The sequence below is a fragment of the Macrobrachium rosenbergii genome, chromosome 50 (assembly GCF_040412425.1).
Source record: "Macrobrachium rosenbergii isolate ZJJX-2024 chromosome 50, ASM4041242v1, whole genome shotgun sequence".
In the NCBI taxonomy this organism is placed as follows: Eukaryota; Metazoa; Arthropoda; class Malacostraca; order Decapoda; family Palaemonidae; genus Macrobrachium; species Macrobrachium rosenbergii.
Genome location: NC_089790.1, coordinates 29,253,519 through 29,274,153, shown reverse-complemented (window position 1 = coordinate 29,274,153; position 20,635 = coordinate 29,253,519). Strand labels below are relative to the sequence as shown.

General features: G+C 36.1%; 1 protein-coding gene across 21 annotated transcripts in view; it reads left to right on the top strand.

Moving 5' to 3' along the window:
• Stacl (Stac-like) overlaps positions 1–20,635 on the top strand; it is a 566,256-nt gene that overhangs the window by 43,986 nt on the left and 501,635 nt on the right. For all 21 annotated transcript variants that reach the window (XM_067094383.1, XM_067094381.1, XM_067094379.1 and 18 more), the window contains exon 4: positions 3,276–3,356. In XM_067094383.1, coding sequence (XP_066950484.1) covers positions 3,276–3,356 — 81 coding nt within the window. The remainder of the gene's footprint in view (positions 1–3,275; positions 3,357–20,635) is intronic.

The following is a 20,635-nucleotide window of genomic DNA, read 5'->3' as shown; positions in this document are numbered from 1 at the left end:
AAGAAGCTTTCTTTTAGGGTAACAGATAAAATAATTTTTCACTAAAATACTTCAGTTAATGATACAAGCATGAAATTTGGTACATATCTTCTCCATAGGGCACTTTTTGAAAATTACTGGTTGTCCACTCAAAATTCCAAAATGGCTGCCTTTTTCAAAATGGCTGCTAGTCAAGGTTTTAACCTGGGACCTGATCACGTCCTTCTTATGAGAAACATCGATGATATAGGATGCTCCTTTTTGGCCAGTGTACCTCCCACCCATTTAAAATGGGATATTTTTCATTGACAGATAATCTGCTTTATTTTTGTATTTTTGTAAGCATGTCATTTTTGTGTGCATGTCATTTGAAACTGGTATTACAGTTTCAAAATTAGCTTACAATGGGCGAAATTGGACCTACTTCTAGAAACGCCAAATTCGTTCGATTCCAAGTCCACTGGGCTAAAATTTCGGTCAATTTTTATTTTTGAGTGTGGTTGGAATTTTTTTTTCTTTTGCGTAAGGACCTATTATTTCCACCTCCTCTCCCCTCTCTCCCCTTCTGTCAGTCTGTATAGATACAAGCCCGAAAGTAGTTGCTATGTCAAAATAGATTGCCAGTTGCAAAATTGCCGATATTTCCTCCTCTCTCTCTCTCTCTCTCTCTCTCTCTCTCTCTCTCTCTCTCTCTCTCTCTCTCTCTCTCTCTCTCTCTCTGAATGGAATATTCCTGATTATGTATATACGAGAATATGTAATCGGTTGAGTATGCTGTTGTAAGACGATATATTTTCCAAAAGGTGTGAATCTTTTGGGGCAGTTTCCTTATTTTGTCTGTTTTTATTCATAAAATCTATGATCTAATGTTCTTCTTGGAGTTAAAACTAGTGTGAAAGTGAACTAATCTCCGCAGTCAGTGTTTAAAGGCTATTCTCGCCTCTAGTTTACAAATTTCTGTTGAATTCATATTTTTGTTCTTCGAATCGATATCAACCCTTCACCAGCATAATGCCTAGTAATAATAATGATTAGAATAATAATGATAATTTTGTAATAATAATATCATTCCAAACAATTTGAACACATGCAAGGAAGTTATTAGCAAACGTAATAACAAATAAAATGCATACAAAAATATGACGTACTGTATTTGAAATGGATGGAAGGCACGTTAGCCAAAAACGGGCACCGTGTCTCCCAGGATTCTACTGGAAGGACGTGAGCTGGCCCCCCTTTAATAACCAGGGCCCTTAGGATCCCCAGCTAAGCCTGCAAAGAGTCCCACTTTATAATACAGGGCCCAAAGCAGGGCCTTTTGGGCTTCTCTGAGAAGCCAAACTCCTGCCAGAACTGTAAGGAACTTCTCAGGTAAACATAAAACAAATTGTGAGTAAAATGAAGATCTCAAATAGCAATAAAAAATCATCAGAATTTGTTGAGGCCGATTCAGATAGTGAATAACTTTTATACGAGGTAAAGTTTTGTTTGCAGTAGCAGATGTGACACTTTTATGAATTTTGGCGCCATTTATTCTGTTAAACTTGACTCAGTTTGTTTATTTATAAGGGTGGAATTGTGAAAATATTTGATATATGAAATTCATATTCAGTCATGTTGCAGATTTTATGAAAGCTTTATCTTTAAATTTAAAACTGAATTTAATGCGTTAAAATATAGATCTACACTTCGATTTGGATTTTGATAGTTAATAAAGGCTTTAAACATAACGCTGCTAAGGTATATTTATTGTATTTAACAATGTTAAAAATTCATATAATTCTCACTCTTTTATAGTTCAATCACCTCACCGTCCGTCCTGTGTAATGTAGTTGTTTAGAGGAATTTATTTCTGGAGATAGAAATTCATTTCTCGCTATAATGTGGGTCAGATTCCACAATAAGCTGTAGGTCCCGTTGCTAAGTAACCAATTGGTTCTTAGCCACGTAAAATAAGTCTAATCCTTCGGGCCAGCCCTAGGAGAGCTGTTAATCAGCTCAGTGGTCTGGTTAAACTAAGGTATACTTTTTTTTTTTTTGTTTAGAACAACTGTTAATCCTTACAACTACCCTTCCGTCATGCATTCAGATTCCTGGAAGGTTTCCTGACATTAATGAATATTAAAAAAAGGAAAAGCTCGTGTCTCAGAGTGCGAGAGGATTGTGAATCTTTCTGCATCAAACGAGCCTTTGGCGCATATCTCCTTACCTTTAAAAAACTGCTTTGTTGGTGTAGCACATTCCTTTCATTTCACCATGCATTCCAATCTTTCTCCTTCTCCCCTTTGGTCTTCAGTCCTCCATTTACCCTGGATCTCGTGTTTCAATAGTCTCTCTCTCTCTCTCTCTCTCTCTCTCTCTCTCTCTCTCTCTCTCTCTCTCTCTCTCTCTCTCTGTGCTATAGAAACCCTGACCAAGCCTCTCTCGCGGTCTCTCTTTTGTTATAACATATGGAATAATTTCTTTTTATTCCTCTTCTTACAGCTGACTCGAAGTGATGCGTTTTTTATTACGCAGTTTCAGAGCCTGTGTTCTGATCTGAGGAAATTGGTGTTAAACTAATAATTTTATTGCATTTTGTAATTATTTTCATTAGGATTATTTTATTGATATTGATAGACTTGACAGTACACTTCGTAATTTTTTGCATATAATTTCCACTTGATATCATTTCACAGACATGCTTAATTATGTATATATATATATATATATATATATATATATATATATATATATATATATATATATATATATATATATATATATATATATATGTGTGTGTGTGTGTGTGTGTGTGTGTGTATAATATATGTATGTGTATGTATATATATATATATATATATATATATATATATATATATATATATATATATATATATATATATAATCTTAACTGTTGGGGAATGAAACATGGTATAAATACTCGCCAGTTTCGACTTCATAGCGTATCTAACCCATTTGCAAAGGACTGATGTATAGAGCTGGAAATTTACACTGCTATGTATAAGTCCTCTGAAATTTGTGTAGATACAAAGTCGAAACCAGTCAGAATTTAGACCCAGTGTTCCGTTTTCCGTGTGGTTCAGTGTTCCATGTAAATCACGAGTCAGTGTTATAGTCATATATATATATATATATATATATATATATATATATATATATATATATATATATATATATATATATATATATATATATATGTGTGTGTGTGTGTGTGTGTGTGTGTGTGTATAGAAGATAGAGCTCTTTTATTGCAAGTGTATATTAAATAACATTTTCCTTTTGTTTATTTACAGGAGTTAGAAGCAGTATATTTAGATGTCAGCACTGTTTTAGCAGATTGCATCCTATGTGGTGCTCATACTGTCGCAAATAGGGTAAGTTCTGTTGAATGCATTCTTGTGTAATATTACAATAATACTTAATTTGGATAATGTACGGTACATTTTGAGTTCCCTATTGACGTAGACTTCACCAACTACAGTTTTTCCGTGTTCGTCCACCACGTTGAATGTCTGTTAGTCTGTCCGCCGGTTCACCTGTCTATCTATTTGTCTGTGCGTCTGTTCGTTAGTACAAAGTTAGACCATCATGCTTGCATGTGCGTGAAGGAAGATTAACCATTATGATTTTGTTAGTGCACCTGTCCCACTTGCCTTGTATCCTTGCTCTTGGCTCAACTAAGAGCATGTGTTGTGCTCCCCCCCCCCCTTACAACTTCTTCCATATCGTATTTCATTAACTTTCTACTAGTTTACTGTTAGGCCTCTTGTAACCACTACATCTTAGCTTATATGAGAGGTTTAACCAAATTGCATGTAATTTTCATAACATCGCTTGACCTTGCTTAGCATGGTAAGTCTGTCGAGCGTGAGGACAGTCTGTAAACCGTCCGAAACAAGCATGTTTGTAAGTTAATTCAGATTGCGAGTGGATATTTGGGATTTTTACGTATTCTCAAAACGTTGCAGTCGAGGTCAGGTCACATGTTCAAATGGAAACTTGAACTCATCGCCCATAGATAAACTATGTTCAGTTTTGTCATACTTGGATACAGGATCCGGAATACAACTATTCTCATATTAACTATGTTCAGTTTTGTCATACTTTGGTACAGGATCCGGAGTACAACTATTTCTCTTATTATTCAAATCGAAATATCCATTTTCATGACTTTTCCATGGATTTTTGGCTTCCTGAAATCCGCCCCAACAGCCGACATTGATGCCCAGAAACTAACCAACGTGGCGGTAAAAAACTTCTTTTTCAATAATAAGTTATTCACTTTTGGAATCTTCTTGATTTTTTCCTCCATCACTAGACCGTGGAACGTTGAACATCACCGCGTTGGCTTTTCCTGTGGTCTTGATCCATATTTCGAGATTTATTCCAGTCATTACCTTTTACATGCTTTTACTTTTTTTTTATCTTCCGTCCTTTATACGTTTGGGCCGTAAGGTGTCCGTTCAACTTGCTTTCATACAAATAAATGTTAGTATCACTCATTTGCCTAAGTATTGTTGATTCCATTAAAATAATGTTTTGAAAGATTGTATGTGTAGACTAATTGGTCTCTGAGTACCTGTTGTTTGTTAAACAGCTTGGAAAGTGAGAACACTTCACCATCATCTTGATGATGACTTGAGGGCCATAGTGTATAATTGCCTTCATTTCTTCATCTAATATTTCACTGGCTTTCTTGCTGTTGATTAACCATCATGATGCAACTTGAAGTACAGTTATGCTTACTTAGCAAACAATTGGGATGAAGTGAACATTTCCCTTTATAATCACCATTTGAGAGTCATATCTACGAATACTCCCTTGTTTGCTTTCAGTGAAGTCTTGCCATCGTCCTTCACTGACTGAGATGAGCGTGGACGGTGAAAATATTGTGCACTAGTTATTTCTGTAATTGTCTGTTTCACTGCTTGAAGGAATGTGGCTTACTAAAGTGATTGTCTTTAGATTGTTTTCGGTTAGCTTGATAATTCTGTGATAAGTTTCACTTGGATTGTGGGTAAGGGACATAGATCAGGTGCCAACGCTACCAGTCGTCATTTAGTTTAGTCATGCACGCAACCGCCCAACCATATTATACTTACACTAGCACAAACGCATTTATATATATACATATATATATATATATATATATATATATATATATATATATATATATATATATATATATATATACATATACATATATGTATATGTACACACACACACATATATATATATATATATATATATATATATATATATATATATATATATATATATATATATATATATATATATATATTTGTATGTATGTATGTGCGTGTGTGTTTTGAATATAGGACTGAGACAAAAGGCAATAAGACCAGCTTATAACGATGTCAGTGGTCACGATACAAATTATTCTCATCATAAATGTATGGAGATAAGGATTATGCATTTAGAATGGATTTAACATCATGAAGTAAAGTAGTTACGTTTACAGGCGAAAAGAATATTAGATTCCTATTTAAAAATATTCGGTTTACCAAATAAGAAAGATAATGTTTGAGAGCAGTTGTGAAAATGAAAGAAGATAATGTACTGAAAAGATTATTAATATTATTTCAATAAAATACTCTTAAAATCCAAAAGTACAGTAAAGAGTGATAGTGCAATTGTGTTCCACAAAGAAATTGAATTATTCATAGCATGTTCTTTTCGAACAAAGGAATCCCCATTTTGGTCGATGTGTATTTATAAAACCTGAGCTGTTACTAAGTATGGAATTGAGCATGTTGGATATGCAATGAAGAGTTGCGTCTACATTTGAACAATTCTTTTTGTATATATATTATATATGTATATATATAATATATATATTATATATTATATATGTGAGTGTGTGTGTGTGTGTGTGTACGGAGGTAGGCAGGTGAATAAATAATTGATTAGATAGGCTTTTTGAATGATTAGAGATGAAGTACGGTATCGTACAACAAACTGCCGACGTTCATTTGTTTTGTGCCTTGGCCTTCTTAGATTTATGTGACGAAGTTGAATGAAATAATTGTAATGTTAAAGTACAACTTTTCCTGTGGTCTTGATCCATTTTTCGAGATTTATTCCAATAATTACCTTTTACATGCTTTAATTTTTTTTTATATCTACCTTCCTTTACTTTTGCCGTTTGCTGAAAAGTTTGTCAATCACGTCGCCTCGGAATGCAACGAGTAGCCATTGCTCTATGTTTATTTCCATTTCAGTTGAAGTTGTGTAAATGTTGACAACTGAGCCGTGTATCTCTGTTGCTGTATTTGTATTTTCAAATAATTTTTTTCAGCATACATATATTCCTCAATGTCACCATGACAAAGTTAATCGGCACAAACTCTTTACGCTAAACATTTTTTCAGAAGTTAAACCATCTGAGTAATCTTGGTATCAGTTCGTATTGCTCAAAGACTTTCTTGGCCTATTAGCATTAAAGTTCGACTGACTTGATGCATTACGTTGGCTGGGATCATCGTGAACATTTTACGAGGGACTTTACGACCGTAATAAGTATCAGATTCAATACTTCAAGAGTGGTCATAAAAAATAACAATGGGACAGTGCGGTCTCGATCTTTGCTTTCCAGTTTAAAAGACCATTTCCCTCTTCTTCTTCTTCCTTGTGGTGAGTTTTGTGAGTGCAGGGTACTTTTAAGGCTCAGGCTACTCAGAATGGATATAATATATCAAGTATTTGTCTCTGTATCTCTGTAATGTAAGCTCTTTCTTTAAGAATTTCCTGCAGAATTTCAGGAAGCCTTAATCGCATTTAAATGAGATAAATATAGTCACTGTCGTGGTTGATTATTACGGGTTTGTTAGGTTGAAGATAAAGAGGAAAACGAAATATTTCGGTACGAAAGTGACTAAGGTGGATACGAGATTTGCAATCCAGAAAACCGCGAAACAAAGTTTTTTTGTGTACAGTTTTTTATGTCCTTGTTTTCAAGACATTAATTTGATCTATCCTATATTATAGTTTTGTGTTTCCTTAGTTTAAGGTAATTGCAAATCTAATGATCAGAAATAGTTCTCACAAAAAATGTCAAAAGAACGATATTACTTATGTGCCTCCAGAGATGGAAGTTTCAAATTCATGTGTCTCCATGTGAAGAAATTTCATCACGGAAACAGAATTGCGTTCAGATGAGAATTGCTTTGACAGGAAGACTTCAAAATAAATCACCCCCCATTAAAGTTAAAGGACTGATTGGACTTTGACATTCTGTGGTATCGGTTACTTCTCATTGTTTGATCATGAATTTATTTATATCCATTGGTACCTGAGTTGTTTCGGTAGTTAATTATGAATAAATGTTGTTAGATTTATCACAAAACTGAAATTTAAAAAAAAAATAGGTTAATATAACGCAGACTCACTGACCTTTGTCGTTGCAACGCGGGGTTACGGCAAGTAAAGCAAGTTAACATTAACATACTTTAATTGAAAAGAATATAGGAAAATAAAAACGTTACTAAACCAGTAATGTTTGGTAAGGTTGTATGAATAATGAAAAAGTCAGACAGGACTTTTTAGATCCGTTTCGTCTTTAGATAGGAGTAGAGTACTGTATATCCCAACTGTTATGAGGTTCACTTAATTACGTTTTTTGTAATTAGGTGAATTTCACTAGTTGGAGAACATTTATCATAAGTGAACGCATCCACGGATGAATCGAGGCCAGGCCATTCAAGGATCTTCAAAACAGACGAGATTAATGAGGTAACGGTAATGAAAAAGCTGCAAGAAAAGATAATTACCAGATAAATTCATCAAGGCGGTGGGACATCTAATGATATTTTACCATTTGTCTTAATCAAATCCACGTTGGGTTGTCCTCCTTCATTCTCCTCAAGGTGGTGTGTGGGCCATTAGTGGGTCTGCCTGGTCCGAGCTCAGGATTAGACTTTTTATTTTCGCGGTTTTTAAATGTAGATCTGGTTTTCAGTTCTTGCTGTTTCAGGTGACGGCACTGACGGTATGTCAGAAAATGGCAGTGTGTTCATTTCAAGTTAATTGTTAATGGATGCATTCTTCATGACATCACTGCTTCATACGAGTATTATCTCCTTGTTTTTTGTTGATGCAATATCGGTTTGTTTACAAATAGATGCACTGTTCATTTTAGTAAATATGCATGTTGAAAATACCAGGTACCGCAGTCTGCTGTTGAAAAGGAATTAGGAAAACTAAAATGTGTAAGGAAGTGCAATACTAATGCATCATTTGCTCAAAGAGGCTGAGTTTGTAGAAAGTAGAGCTTGCTTCCTCCTTTGCTTAATGAAAAAGACCATTACGGTGAAGGATTTGAATAATGATTTGCCTACGTCACCTGCAAGCCTTATGGATAGTGAAGTATCTGAGACTGGTCAGTATTTTATTGTGATTACGAGGGAAAGAGTTTGTAGGCAGTTGGCTAATCACTCTCTCGGTGTGTTTAACATTTTCTAGTTCGTCCTCGCGTCCTGCATGCAAATACTTCAGAATTATGTATGCTCTTTTCATTAACCTGAAATCCTCAGTTCTCTCCAAGTGACCTAACATCGCATATATAATCCTTTAACCTTTCACACACACACACACACACACACACACACACACACACACACACACACACACACACATATATATATATATATATATATATATATATATATATATATATATATATATATATATATATATATATATTATGCTTATGCGTGTGTGTGTGTGTTTATCCTATAATGCACTGTGTGTATACAGCATATGTACTGTATATTATAGGTGTGTTGTCACTGTTGAGAGGACCAAAGTTCCAATGACAATCAAATAGAAAGTGGACTTGAGAGTGCCGTTAAACCTACTGTGGTGTAGGTAAGCTGAACTGTAATTTTTGCACGTGGTCATCAGTCTGTTGAAGTGGGTCCAGACTTGTGGCGAAGCATGTCCTGGCCTAGTAACCTCATTCCAAATTCTAGCTGAGAATTTGAACATTATGTCCATGCCCACCACTTTGAAGGAAAAGACACACACACACACACACACACACACACACACACACACACACACACACACACACACACACACACACATATATATATATATATATATATATATATATATATATATATATATATATATATATATATATACATATATTTATGGATTGCAATATATATGACTGCGTTTTTACTTAACTCTACCAATCTTAGCCTTACAAAACCCTACTCACAAGAAACCCCTCACAAGACCACAGAGTAATTGATGGAACATTTAATAATTGGAAGGTCGCCAAGTTAGAATATGTTTCTTAACACTGATTCATTTTACACACACAACATGGTAAATTTAACAGTGGGAATGATGGGCAAATCTCACGCATCAGTTTCCCAATGGGGTACATATGAATGGCCACTTGCAAGTGGTCCGTAAACCAACTGGCAATGCAATGATATCAGCCTCGGTTCGGGCGGATTCTTCAGGCAATCGGCAACGCAGAGGAACAGCTACGTAGGTAACTTGCACTGATAAGATTCCTGGAGGAGAAGTAATTCTCGATAAGACTACTAACGAGGTGATATCTCTCTAGAAATGAGTTAATGCACAAACTGGAGGGAATCGCCTTACTCTACTCACTTCTTGGCAAGGGGCATGAATTACGTTATGCACTGTTCAAGGGATTAGGCACTGGATATAACAAGTTCGCTGTTTAAGTCGAAGGAACAGATGATTTACTTGAGTGGTGAAATGCAAGAGGGAGATGATACAGGACGAATCAAAGAAAAGTACACTGGCTACAACCCTTTCCCTTCCGGGGACATACCGTGTTTGCTTACTGGTACTGCTTGCCCACACAACTCTAGGTTGACGAGATCAAGTTTCACTTGGGCGGAGTCCGGCTACGATTGGTGCAGTGTATATGAAGAATGAGTTCCCGCCTGCCGCTGTTCGATCGTCAAACTGACAGAGCTTCGCTATGATGACAAGAGGACTAACTTGTGATGCAGGGCACTAGGGCCTTATAAGGCCTTAGATGCTGCTTGGGGCTTGGCTCCAGGTGTTGCCGCTGGCTATGACCTGCGAATTAAGGAAAAGGTCTACAGTCAGTAAAAGCGAGGAAAACACAGCAGGGTTTTAAGTAAATTTTAAGATCTGGACAGAAGAAATAGCTTGTAATGCCTCCCTGAGAGGCATTACAAGCCCGACCCTTGAAGAGGTCCGCGAGCCACTCCTAGATTTGTACTATGTCACTCCAGTCCTTGTGGGCCTTCCTATCCCCTACTGGTTTGACATTTTCCCCCTTAACTCGTATAAGTTGGCAATCCAGTGTTGTAGAAAACAAAACATATATATATATATATATATATATATATATATATATATATATATATATATATATATATATTATATGGGTAATTTCCTACTTATCAGAAATACAGGACATGTCATAAACTGGAGTGGGGCGGAGTTGGTTTTCAAAAGTAGCTGTCCATACAAAAGAAAGATGCTGGAATCTGCTATCATCAATCAAACCAACAATATGAACCTGTCAGGAGGACATTGGAAATCGGACGAAATCGAAACGCCCAAGAGTAATCCTCAGACCCCTCCTGAAGAAGATGACCCATATAAACGCGACCTCCAGATCCGTCGCCAAACGGAAGCTAATGAGGCCAAAACCACTAGGGGATTATAATTGTCATCTCCTCCTTCTTAGAAACGGTCACTCTCATACCATCGGAGATTTAAAGCCACACCTTTATATTTTGTATATATACCCTTGTAACATCTCATCTGTCCATATTCTACCAGTGAACAGGGGCACAGAAGCAAGTGCCCGAAATATATGGTTTCAACGTTCAAATAGTGTTTTATGGGCCTTCTTATATTCATATTACACTGTAGTATTACAGGAAAAGACATGCATATATATATATATATATATATATATATATATATATATATATATATATATATATATATATAGTACATATACATATACATATACATACATTAATACACACACATATATATATTTATATATATATATATATATATATATATATATATATATATATATATATATATATATATACTGTATATATATAAAATATAGGCCACAAATAGTTACCTTATAGTGCTCAGTTTACCATACCTTTGGAATAATGAATAATTTACAGCAACATAAAATTCCAAATTAAATACAAAAGAATCATAAGAATTATAATTGATAAGTTCATCGTCCTCAGGAGATTGGAACCGTTGCCTTGTCTAGAAGCAGCAATAGTCAGTGAATTTGATCACCTGGCTGTCAATAGCTATAGATTGATATTAACTCTGCTGTACATATGCCTGTCGAATTCACTTTATATACTTGGGGTATATATCAACACATGTACACCATGATAGGTGATTGGTTCATAATGCTTTTCTGATTTTGATTTTTTTCTTTATATGTGCGTGACTTTTTTTTATATTCAGTAATATTAAGTCACAAATATTCTTTAATATCCAGTTCACTATACCCGGGAAATAATTAACAGCCAAGGAGAATTATATAATTGATAAGTGCTTAATCCCCAGCAGGATTCGAACCGTTACGTGACTTTCGCCGCCTGGCTATCAGGCACGGTGAATTTTTATGGCTTAATATTTGTGAATTTAAGAGATTCATGCGCATATAAGTGACAAAAATTCATAATTAGCCACGTGTTACAAGCTTACCAATCAGCTATCATGGTGGATAGGTTGATATTAATTTTAAGTACAGAATCTGGCTTTGACAGAAATGTGTATAACAGAATCGATATCATCATAGATACACTTATCTCTTGATAGCTGGATGGTCAAAGTCACTTGCCTATCATTGTTTCTAAACCAGGCAACAGTTTGGATTCATGGCGAGAATGAATATTTATTAGTTATAATTCACCTTGGGTGTAAGTTGTTGGATATTAAAATACATTATTAAAATATATTTACATCATATATATATGCATAAGTGACAAAAAGTCACATATACTTTTATATATACACATTTATATATGTGTGTGTGTGTATATATATATATATATATATATATATATATATATATATATATATATATATATATATATATATATATATATATATATATATATATATATATATATATATATATTGTAGGGCCACATATGTGGGCCTAGACATATACCTTCATCATGCCACCATTTCCCTGTGGCAAGGAACCTGCGAGCAGGTCATGCAGTCAAGAGAAACACAAATTCTCTCGCACGTCTTTTGCACAGATATCTCAACTGTCATTATTGTCACAACCCATGTATTATTATCATTCTATGTTATGTTGTGCCAGCTTTCCGATCATATCTGTATAATTTCCAACCGAATCTCCTGTATCAAATTGTTGTGTATGTTTCTGTTTGTGAACAAACACAGACACCTGAACTTAATCCCTGTTTTGATATGTCAGAGATTGGAAGCTATAATGCGGCTTGCACAAGCCCTAGACCTGTGAGAATATTCTGTAAATAAATCAGTTAACAGCAGACCCAATACCTCATTTCGTACCTCCCTCACATTGGTGACCATGGAGTTACTGACAAGGCCAACATCACCTCACATGGGTGACACACAGAGATGACCGACCCTGCCAATGAAGCCCTTGCTGCTTCCTCCACATGCCTACCACCGCTCACGCCCCGCAATCCAGATGCATGGTTCTTTAGGGTGGAAACGATCTGCCCAAAAATACCCAGGTCCTCGAATTCCTGACAGATGACGTCTTCAAGCAAACTACTGAAGGATCAGCTGAAGTCATCCTTCAGCGTGGCACCTGCCCTGAGAGCCAAGAAATCCCTCAACCACGGTGGGGCACCTGGAAGAGATGAGTGACTGCTGCACGTTACAGGCAGCTGCTGCGATTCATCACACTGCCCACCATGGGCAACCGACCTTAGTCATCTTCGGACATCGTGAGGGAGGTACTCCTCACAAACTACCTTGCCAACAGCAGCACAAGCAACCCAGCAATACTAAGGTCAGCGGTGAGCAGACCAGTTGCCTCGTAAGAGAAGCTGCACCTGCCCACCACTGTCTTTCTTTCTGGTACAAACAAAGTGCCCACGTGCTTCTTCTTATGAGATGAAAGATCTAACACAGTTCCTAGTAGACTCCAGAGCATGCAGGTCATTTATCCCAGCCAGCCCGAGTGAATGAATCAACCCTGCTCCCTCCCCAACCAACCTCCACATGTCGACGTTCAGCGGAGCACCGCTGGCAGTGTACAGAAGGCAGAAGATGAAAATTGCTTTCAGTGAGAAAGAATATGACTGGAAGTTCATCACAGCAGATGTGACAATGGTGTTGTTAGGAGTGGATTTCCTAACAGCACATAACCCATTGGTCGATGTAGCAGCTAAACAGCTGATCCCAAAACAGCTGATCCCAAGAACAGCACCGACATAATCTGCTCAAAAGCCAAGCAGACATACTGACAACTAATCAACGAAGACAACAATTAGCGTAATCACTCCAGTCATTCACTGCCAGATACCAAGGCAGGAGAAAGGAGCTACCACGTTACTGGGCCCGAAAACGACACAGCGTTGATGTTGCCATCAAAGACAACCTAAAGCCATAGGCTTCTTATTTATTTATTTTATTTATTCATTTATTTCTATTTTTATTTGTTTATTTATTTACTTTTATTTAGGGGGGCGGGAGGGGGAGTCCTGTAGCACCCATGTATGTGGGCCTACTCACACACCCCTTCATCGCACCGTCATTTCCTTGTGACGAGGAGCCTGCGAGCGGGCCATGTGGTCGAGAGAAACACAAATTCTCTCACAGGTCTTTTGTATGGATATCTCAATCATCATTATTGTCACATTGTTGTGCCAGCTTTCTGATCAGATCTGTATAGTTTCCAACTGAATCTCCTGTATCAAATTGTATGTATGTTTCTGCTTATGAACAAACACAGACACCTGAACTTCATCCCTGTTTCGATCTGTCAGAGATCAGAAGCTACATTGCAGCTCGCACGAGCCCTTGACCTGTGTGAATATTCTGGAAATAAATCAGTTAGCAGCAGACCCAGTACCTTAAGTCATACATCCCAATATATCACAATATATATATATATATATATATATATATATATATATATATATATATATACACACATACATACATACAGACATCTATATATATATATATATATATATATATATATATATATATATATATATATATATATATATATATATATATAAAGACAAAATTCACGAAGGAAAGGGAAACAATGGAGTACTGCAAGGACTTTCAGCTTCTTGTCCTTTACTCAGCTGCTAAATAAAGGACAAGAAGTCGAAAGGCCTTCCAGTAGTCCATTATATATATATATATATATATATATATATATATATATATATATATATATATATGTGTATGTATGTATGTATATGTATAAAAGAGGTTAAGTAATCCCTCCTAGCAAGGGAGTGGGGCTCTAGAAAAAAAAACTACTGCACTCGCCAACACATTCTTGCTCTGCCTGCTGAATCATGGATGAACTTCCTGAGCATCAAGCCTCCAGAGCTTTAGCCTCTTCATACACCTATATAGATGGGTTATTAGAAATGTGGTTAAATCCCCCCATACACACACACACACACACACACACACTGCACTTCACCTCCATCTTGCATGTACTCTCTTGCTTCATGAACATTACTGCACTTCCAATACCTGTTTAACCAATGTATACAGTAGTTAAATAGGCCATCCTCTCCTCCCTACTAATACTTCCACTTATTTCACCTACTTTTCGTCCTCCATTTTTTCCTCATAACTAACCCATATCAGATAACTTTGTACCATCCTTTTACCTACACTAAACTTTCAGCCATATTTGTCACTTTTCAGGTACTTATTACATCATCTACAGTATACTATGCAAGTAGTTCATATCAACATTTTCAACTGGTTTTCTTTTATTTACAAATAGCAACCTCATTTCATTCTTAAAAGGAATTAAAAAAAGAGTTGTTTCAACAGTCCTGTCATATATTTTAACCTTTGCCTACATGACTTCATTATGTTTGTTACATAGTGCACCACAGCAACAAACATCCTCTCTACTCTTCTTACTCCTCTTTGCGTGACTTAGTGATGCTTGCAATACTAGGCAGGCTGCTGCAGATAACAGTATGACTTTTTCTAGCATTGGGTTTAATACTATTCAGTTTGCTAGGGATTTTATTTTGGCTACAACTAAAATGTGGATAAGTTTACCTAGTGCAATTGTGGAGCCCCCTGAGCTCCAAATATTTAAGCGAGGAGAAACTTCATTCTTGCTCTCTGCTGGCATCTCCTGAATTTCGGGTATATTGGTTTATTATCTGTTCCCTCGTATTTATTTATTTCTGACCTTTTGTTATATGTGTCTCTCTCTGCAGGCTGATTTTCCTTTCGAACCCTCTTGGGTTTATGGACTGTCGACTCTTGTCAGTAAGGGTTTTCAGCTGAAAATTCAAAGAAGATACTTCAGTTCTTTTGCCAGTCTTCCGCACACAGCTTGCTTCCCCTGTTCTTTGACTGGCCTTTTTATTGTGTATTAGATTTACCTTCATATACTTATACAAATCAGCTGTTTCCATTCGTCCACTATCCATACCAACTTTCATTGCTCTAGCTTCCTAGTTTCCTTAAACCCTCATAACCTTGATCCATTTCATATTTACTTTCAGTAGCCTGTACAAGCAAACATTTTCAACGCTAGTGTCTGCAATTTTTTTTCATTATCCCTAATCAGTACTGTGTCATCTGCAACATCAAGCATTCTTCTATTCAGTCACAGCTAATTTTCATATTCCACTACTTTGCATAATCATTTCATAAAATTTAACATGAAACCAGTCACTTTCCTGTTTAAATATTCTAAAATGTCACTCTCAGTAATTTATTTTCTATATACATCCTCAACACCCAACATTTCGTTTCTGTTGATTCTGTCAAAAATTGTTTTCCAGGTTCATGTATTCGATGTACAGCTTTTCTCCTTGACTTTGAAACTCATCACTTCGACTTTCATAACACAACTTGATCCACACACCCTTTTCCATGTCTCAACCCAGCCTGTTATTTCACTGTTCATCCTTTGGTCATCTCTCTTTTTTTTTCAATCAAAATCCTCCCGTACACTTTTTCCGGTATACCAAGTAATGTTATGCCCTATAATTCTTAGTCATCTCTGTCACTTTACCTCTATACAATGGAACAAAAGTTCCTCCCCTACCATCACCGTAGTTATGTGGCACCTTACTTGTAAACCCATCAGCTCTTGGTGCTTTTTCATTCGTCAGCCTATTTGTCCTTCTTGTATGTTCAACAGTCATTTCTTTGACTTTTCGAGTCCTGTTTCATTAACCTCATCCTGCCTTGTAGGTATCAGAGTACTTACTGCGCCACTCCAGGACTTCATTCACTTCTGACAGCATCTTGCCACTTGCATCCTTTATTGTGAGAACCATTTATTCATTAATCTTCCTCACAGCATTTCTATGTAAGTAGAACAACTTACCATCTCCCCTCTATGTATATTGCTTTTTTTTTTCTTGTACTGTCACTGTCTTCTTGGCTACCTTATCGATCTTTCTGTGAACTTGTACCTGATCTTGTCTGTCACACAATTGATTCCCAGATTCGATTTTTAACTAGGTCTTTTTTTTCCAAAAATTTTTATGCACCTCCTATCTCCATGTCTTTAACCCATGTCTAGAATAAATACATTTTCTCTTCATAATCTCACTTCTTTTCAAACTCACTTGTTTTCATTTCATTTGCCGCCTCATGCCCACCCCTACTCTCCAACTTAAGCTTATATATATCTCAGTTTATGCTTCAGCAAGCAGTAATCAGATTAACGAGCCAATTCTCATTACAATTATCAACTTGCTTTTCTGTGGGTCGCGTACAAAGACAATCTAGCAACTGCTTTTTCTATCATATACCATTTTCTCTTAGGGTTTTATTCTAGGAACTCCAAAGCTAGCTACCGATTGTGTTACCTACCCTATTAATTACATTTACTTTTAAATCACCTATCACACACACTATTTCCTGTTCTCCATACCCAGCCCGGTGCAGAGTCAGACTTTACCAAAAATACCCTCTTTCACTCTCAGTATTGACCATTTTTTAAATTATACACATCCGTAATACAGCTTTTCTCTTGGCACACTCAGTCTGACTCATACAACTCTAGAACAAACACATTTGGATTATTTCACAGAAGTCGAGCCTTCTTGTCACTAGAAGCTGTACCCCTGCCTTAGCTCCACACTTTTTACTACCCCAGGCACACTCACTCTAATCCTTCCCATTCCTGCACATTCCCCCATTCTCCTTTGTCTCTTCAAGTGGCAGAGAATCCAGATATCTTCCTTTAAGCAAATCAACTGTCAAGCCTTTCTTCTTTTCAGCACCACAGCCACACACATTCAAAACCCCATGGCTTTTTATTTTGTTTATTTTCTTGTCTTTTTTTTTAATATCAATCCCTTGCCAGTGGTGATTCTTACCATACAGTGGTAAAACTTCTATTACTTCCTTTTTTTATTTGACATCCTGCAGAATTGAAATATTAGTTTGTTAACAGTCAAAGGAATGTTAGGTTTTTGGGTTAGAAAGATTGTGGCCTTCATCACAGGGATTATGTTTTCCATATTAGGAGCAGACAGTAATTATCAATAGACATTGTTATCGAAGTTTTACCTTGCCTGTAGATGAATGAATGAATTTTGAAGTAAAGATTATAAAGCCAAGCACTGGGGCTCTTTCAGCCATTCAGTGCATATGACAGTGAAAGGAAGGAAAGATCCAGAAAGTAAATGAGGTGAGGTACCAGGATCTAAAGGGGAAATTAGGAGAGAACTTTAGAGTTGCACTAATTAGCACTGGATGCAAAGCGAAAGACTAAAACATTTGCTAATGCCACAGTGCACCACGTGATGTGCACTGATGGCGCTACTACCTTATCGGGTATATTGCTTCGCCTTAGCTAACGTATTGTTGTAGAAGGTAAATATGAAATCTCTCTATACGTTTTCAAATACTGTAATATCGCGATGAATACAGAAAAAGTTTCAATCTGGCGTCAATAGCTTGGATGATTTTGTTAACTAACAGGACAATAAAATTAATGATTACAGACTCCATCAATAAAGAAAAATGCAAGGTAGAAATATGGATGAATAAACATTTCAGCAACGAGTCCCCCTTTGCCCAGAAACAATTAGTTTTAACCAAACGTGCAGCAGATATTTATCGTCATCTCAGAAAAAAAAAAAACTAAAAAGCATAACTGTCAATTAGTAGGATTACGTGTCACATATGAAGCTTATATTCATGTCTTTTTCCCAGTGATTGGCTATGGTCCAAGGAACCGTTGATTAGAATTTGATGTGGGTTTGAATCTGAACGTGGATCCAGTTTTTTATTGCTCCTTTTAAGTTTTGTGTCTCGTACATGTAAAAAAAAAAAGACAGTGTTGCATTTTATGGTGGGAAAGCGTAATGATGCAGTGTATTTGGATTGAATAATTCTCACGCCTTTGTATGTAGGAAGTGAAATGTAAATACTGCTGGGTATGAGGGTAAATTGCTAATCTCACTTGTGGGAGTTTCAATCTTTGCCATTTCTTGTGTTGAATAGAACTGACTGTTTAGTCCGTGGTAGAACTTTGTATAGGGTCAGGTGATCATTTATTATTAAATAAAGGTCATTGTGTCTATCTACTCTTGTGTGCTTTTGAGGGCTTTTATTTGGTTTATAGTTTTCTGTCTCAACTAGTGAACAAGATTTTATGAACTTTTTAAAGATTCAGTGTGTTCCAGAATAAAAATTTCTTGAAGTTTCAGTGGAATCGAGTATGAATCTAAATTTAAGAATTTTGAATACTACATTTTTACTCTCACTTTCACCGGTGTATATTTTTTAAAAAATCGGTACATAGTTTTTTTGTGAAAGAAAATACTCACAGCTAAGAGCATGGGGATAATTTAGGCGATTTTGCATATTGCATCATTGTGTTCTTGAAAGAAAACCTTGGTGACATATTTGAGTAAACTTACCTCTCTGATTTCCCTTTTTGCCAAATTTCAAATTTATTGGTGTTGTTATATTTCATGCTCTGCGGTTAGTAGAATAACCCATCTTGTATATACTGGAAATTTCCAAAATTAGTACAAATTGGAGGTCATAATAAATTCTGAAACACGTGTGCTATATAGCGCCGGGCTTTCAAAAAACGTTTAAAATTATTCCCAGTCCATTTAACTGGAACTAGGTCACTAAAATGATATTACTCAAAGGTTTAGCTTTTATTAGCTTTGTCACAACTGAATTTTATCGTTTTCATGTAGACGTTTCAATCCAGGTATTTTTTATAGGGGTGTGATGCGTGATGTATATGATAAAAGGAGAATCTGGTTCCTAGTAAAATCCAAAATAGCTCTCTCTCTCTCTCTCTCTCTCTCTCTCTCTCTCTCTCTCTCTCTCTCTCTCTCTCTCTCTCTCTCTCTCTCTCTCTCTCTCTCTCTCCTTCCCAGAAACGGATTCTTTAATCTTCAAAAATAGGTAGAGAGAAACATACTAAAAAATGGAGAATATATATCCATTTATAATAGGCATATTTTTAAATGAGAACGCTGATGTATTTATTTTTTTTATTTTTTTTAATCTGAAACCAGTCTGATTTATTGGTTATCAGGAGAACAGCAAGGCTTTTTATGGCATGGAAAATGAAAGTGAGAAAGAATAAAGTTGGGTACACCCATATAGAAGTTTAAGGCCCTTTCCTAAAAGAACAGAAGTCAAGAATACGAGCGCTGTGAAAAACTAGCTTTTACTTACAATGCCAGTCTTCGTTTACAGATGACTAATACTCAGAGCAATTAGATTAGTAAGTAAGCTTAGAATATCTTCCTTTCCTTTTGGCTTTAATGAGTGGATAGTAACCCATCGTATTAGTCAATCAGCGCAAGCATTTTGAAGGGGAAAATTAAAGTTAAAAAAGCGGTCTTCAGTAAATAGTATTGGGTAACGTCTATAAGGGTATCGGATAATTCGTCGTAATTAAACCTGTGATTGTGTGTATTGTATTTAGAATCTAATCTCTATATTGCATACGTACCAAGAGTACGTCAGTATAAAACTAATTGAAAATATGCATTGCTGTGTGATGCAGTCTCGAATAGTCTTGGATGACGTGAGGAAATAGTATAGGGACCCTTGAAAACAAGCAACGTTTTCTATGTTGGAGCCTGGTTTTCTTTGACAGAAATCCGTGTAACTATTGATTCATATCGTGACCTTGTTGTCGCAAGATGAATTCTCAAAAGGGTTAGTTATCTAAGCGTTTAGATAAAACATTTTTAGTCGTTTTATACCTTTTAAAGAGTACCAGGCATGCCCCTTTGTGAGGTGTACGTAAATTAAAAACGTCAGGAGTTTTTATTAAATATTTAATATTAAAATATCGCCAAGCCCCATGTCATATGATGGAATTAAGGTTCCGTACAAGTCCATTTTTCCCCTTTTTTATTCATGGGCATGAAGCCACCAGTAATCTAACTTTCAG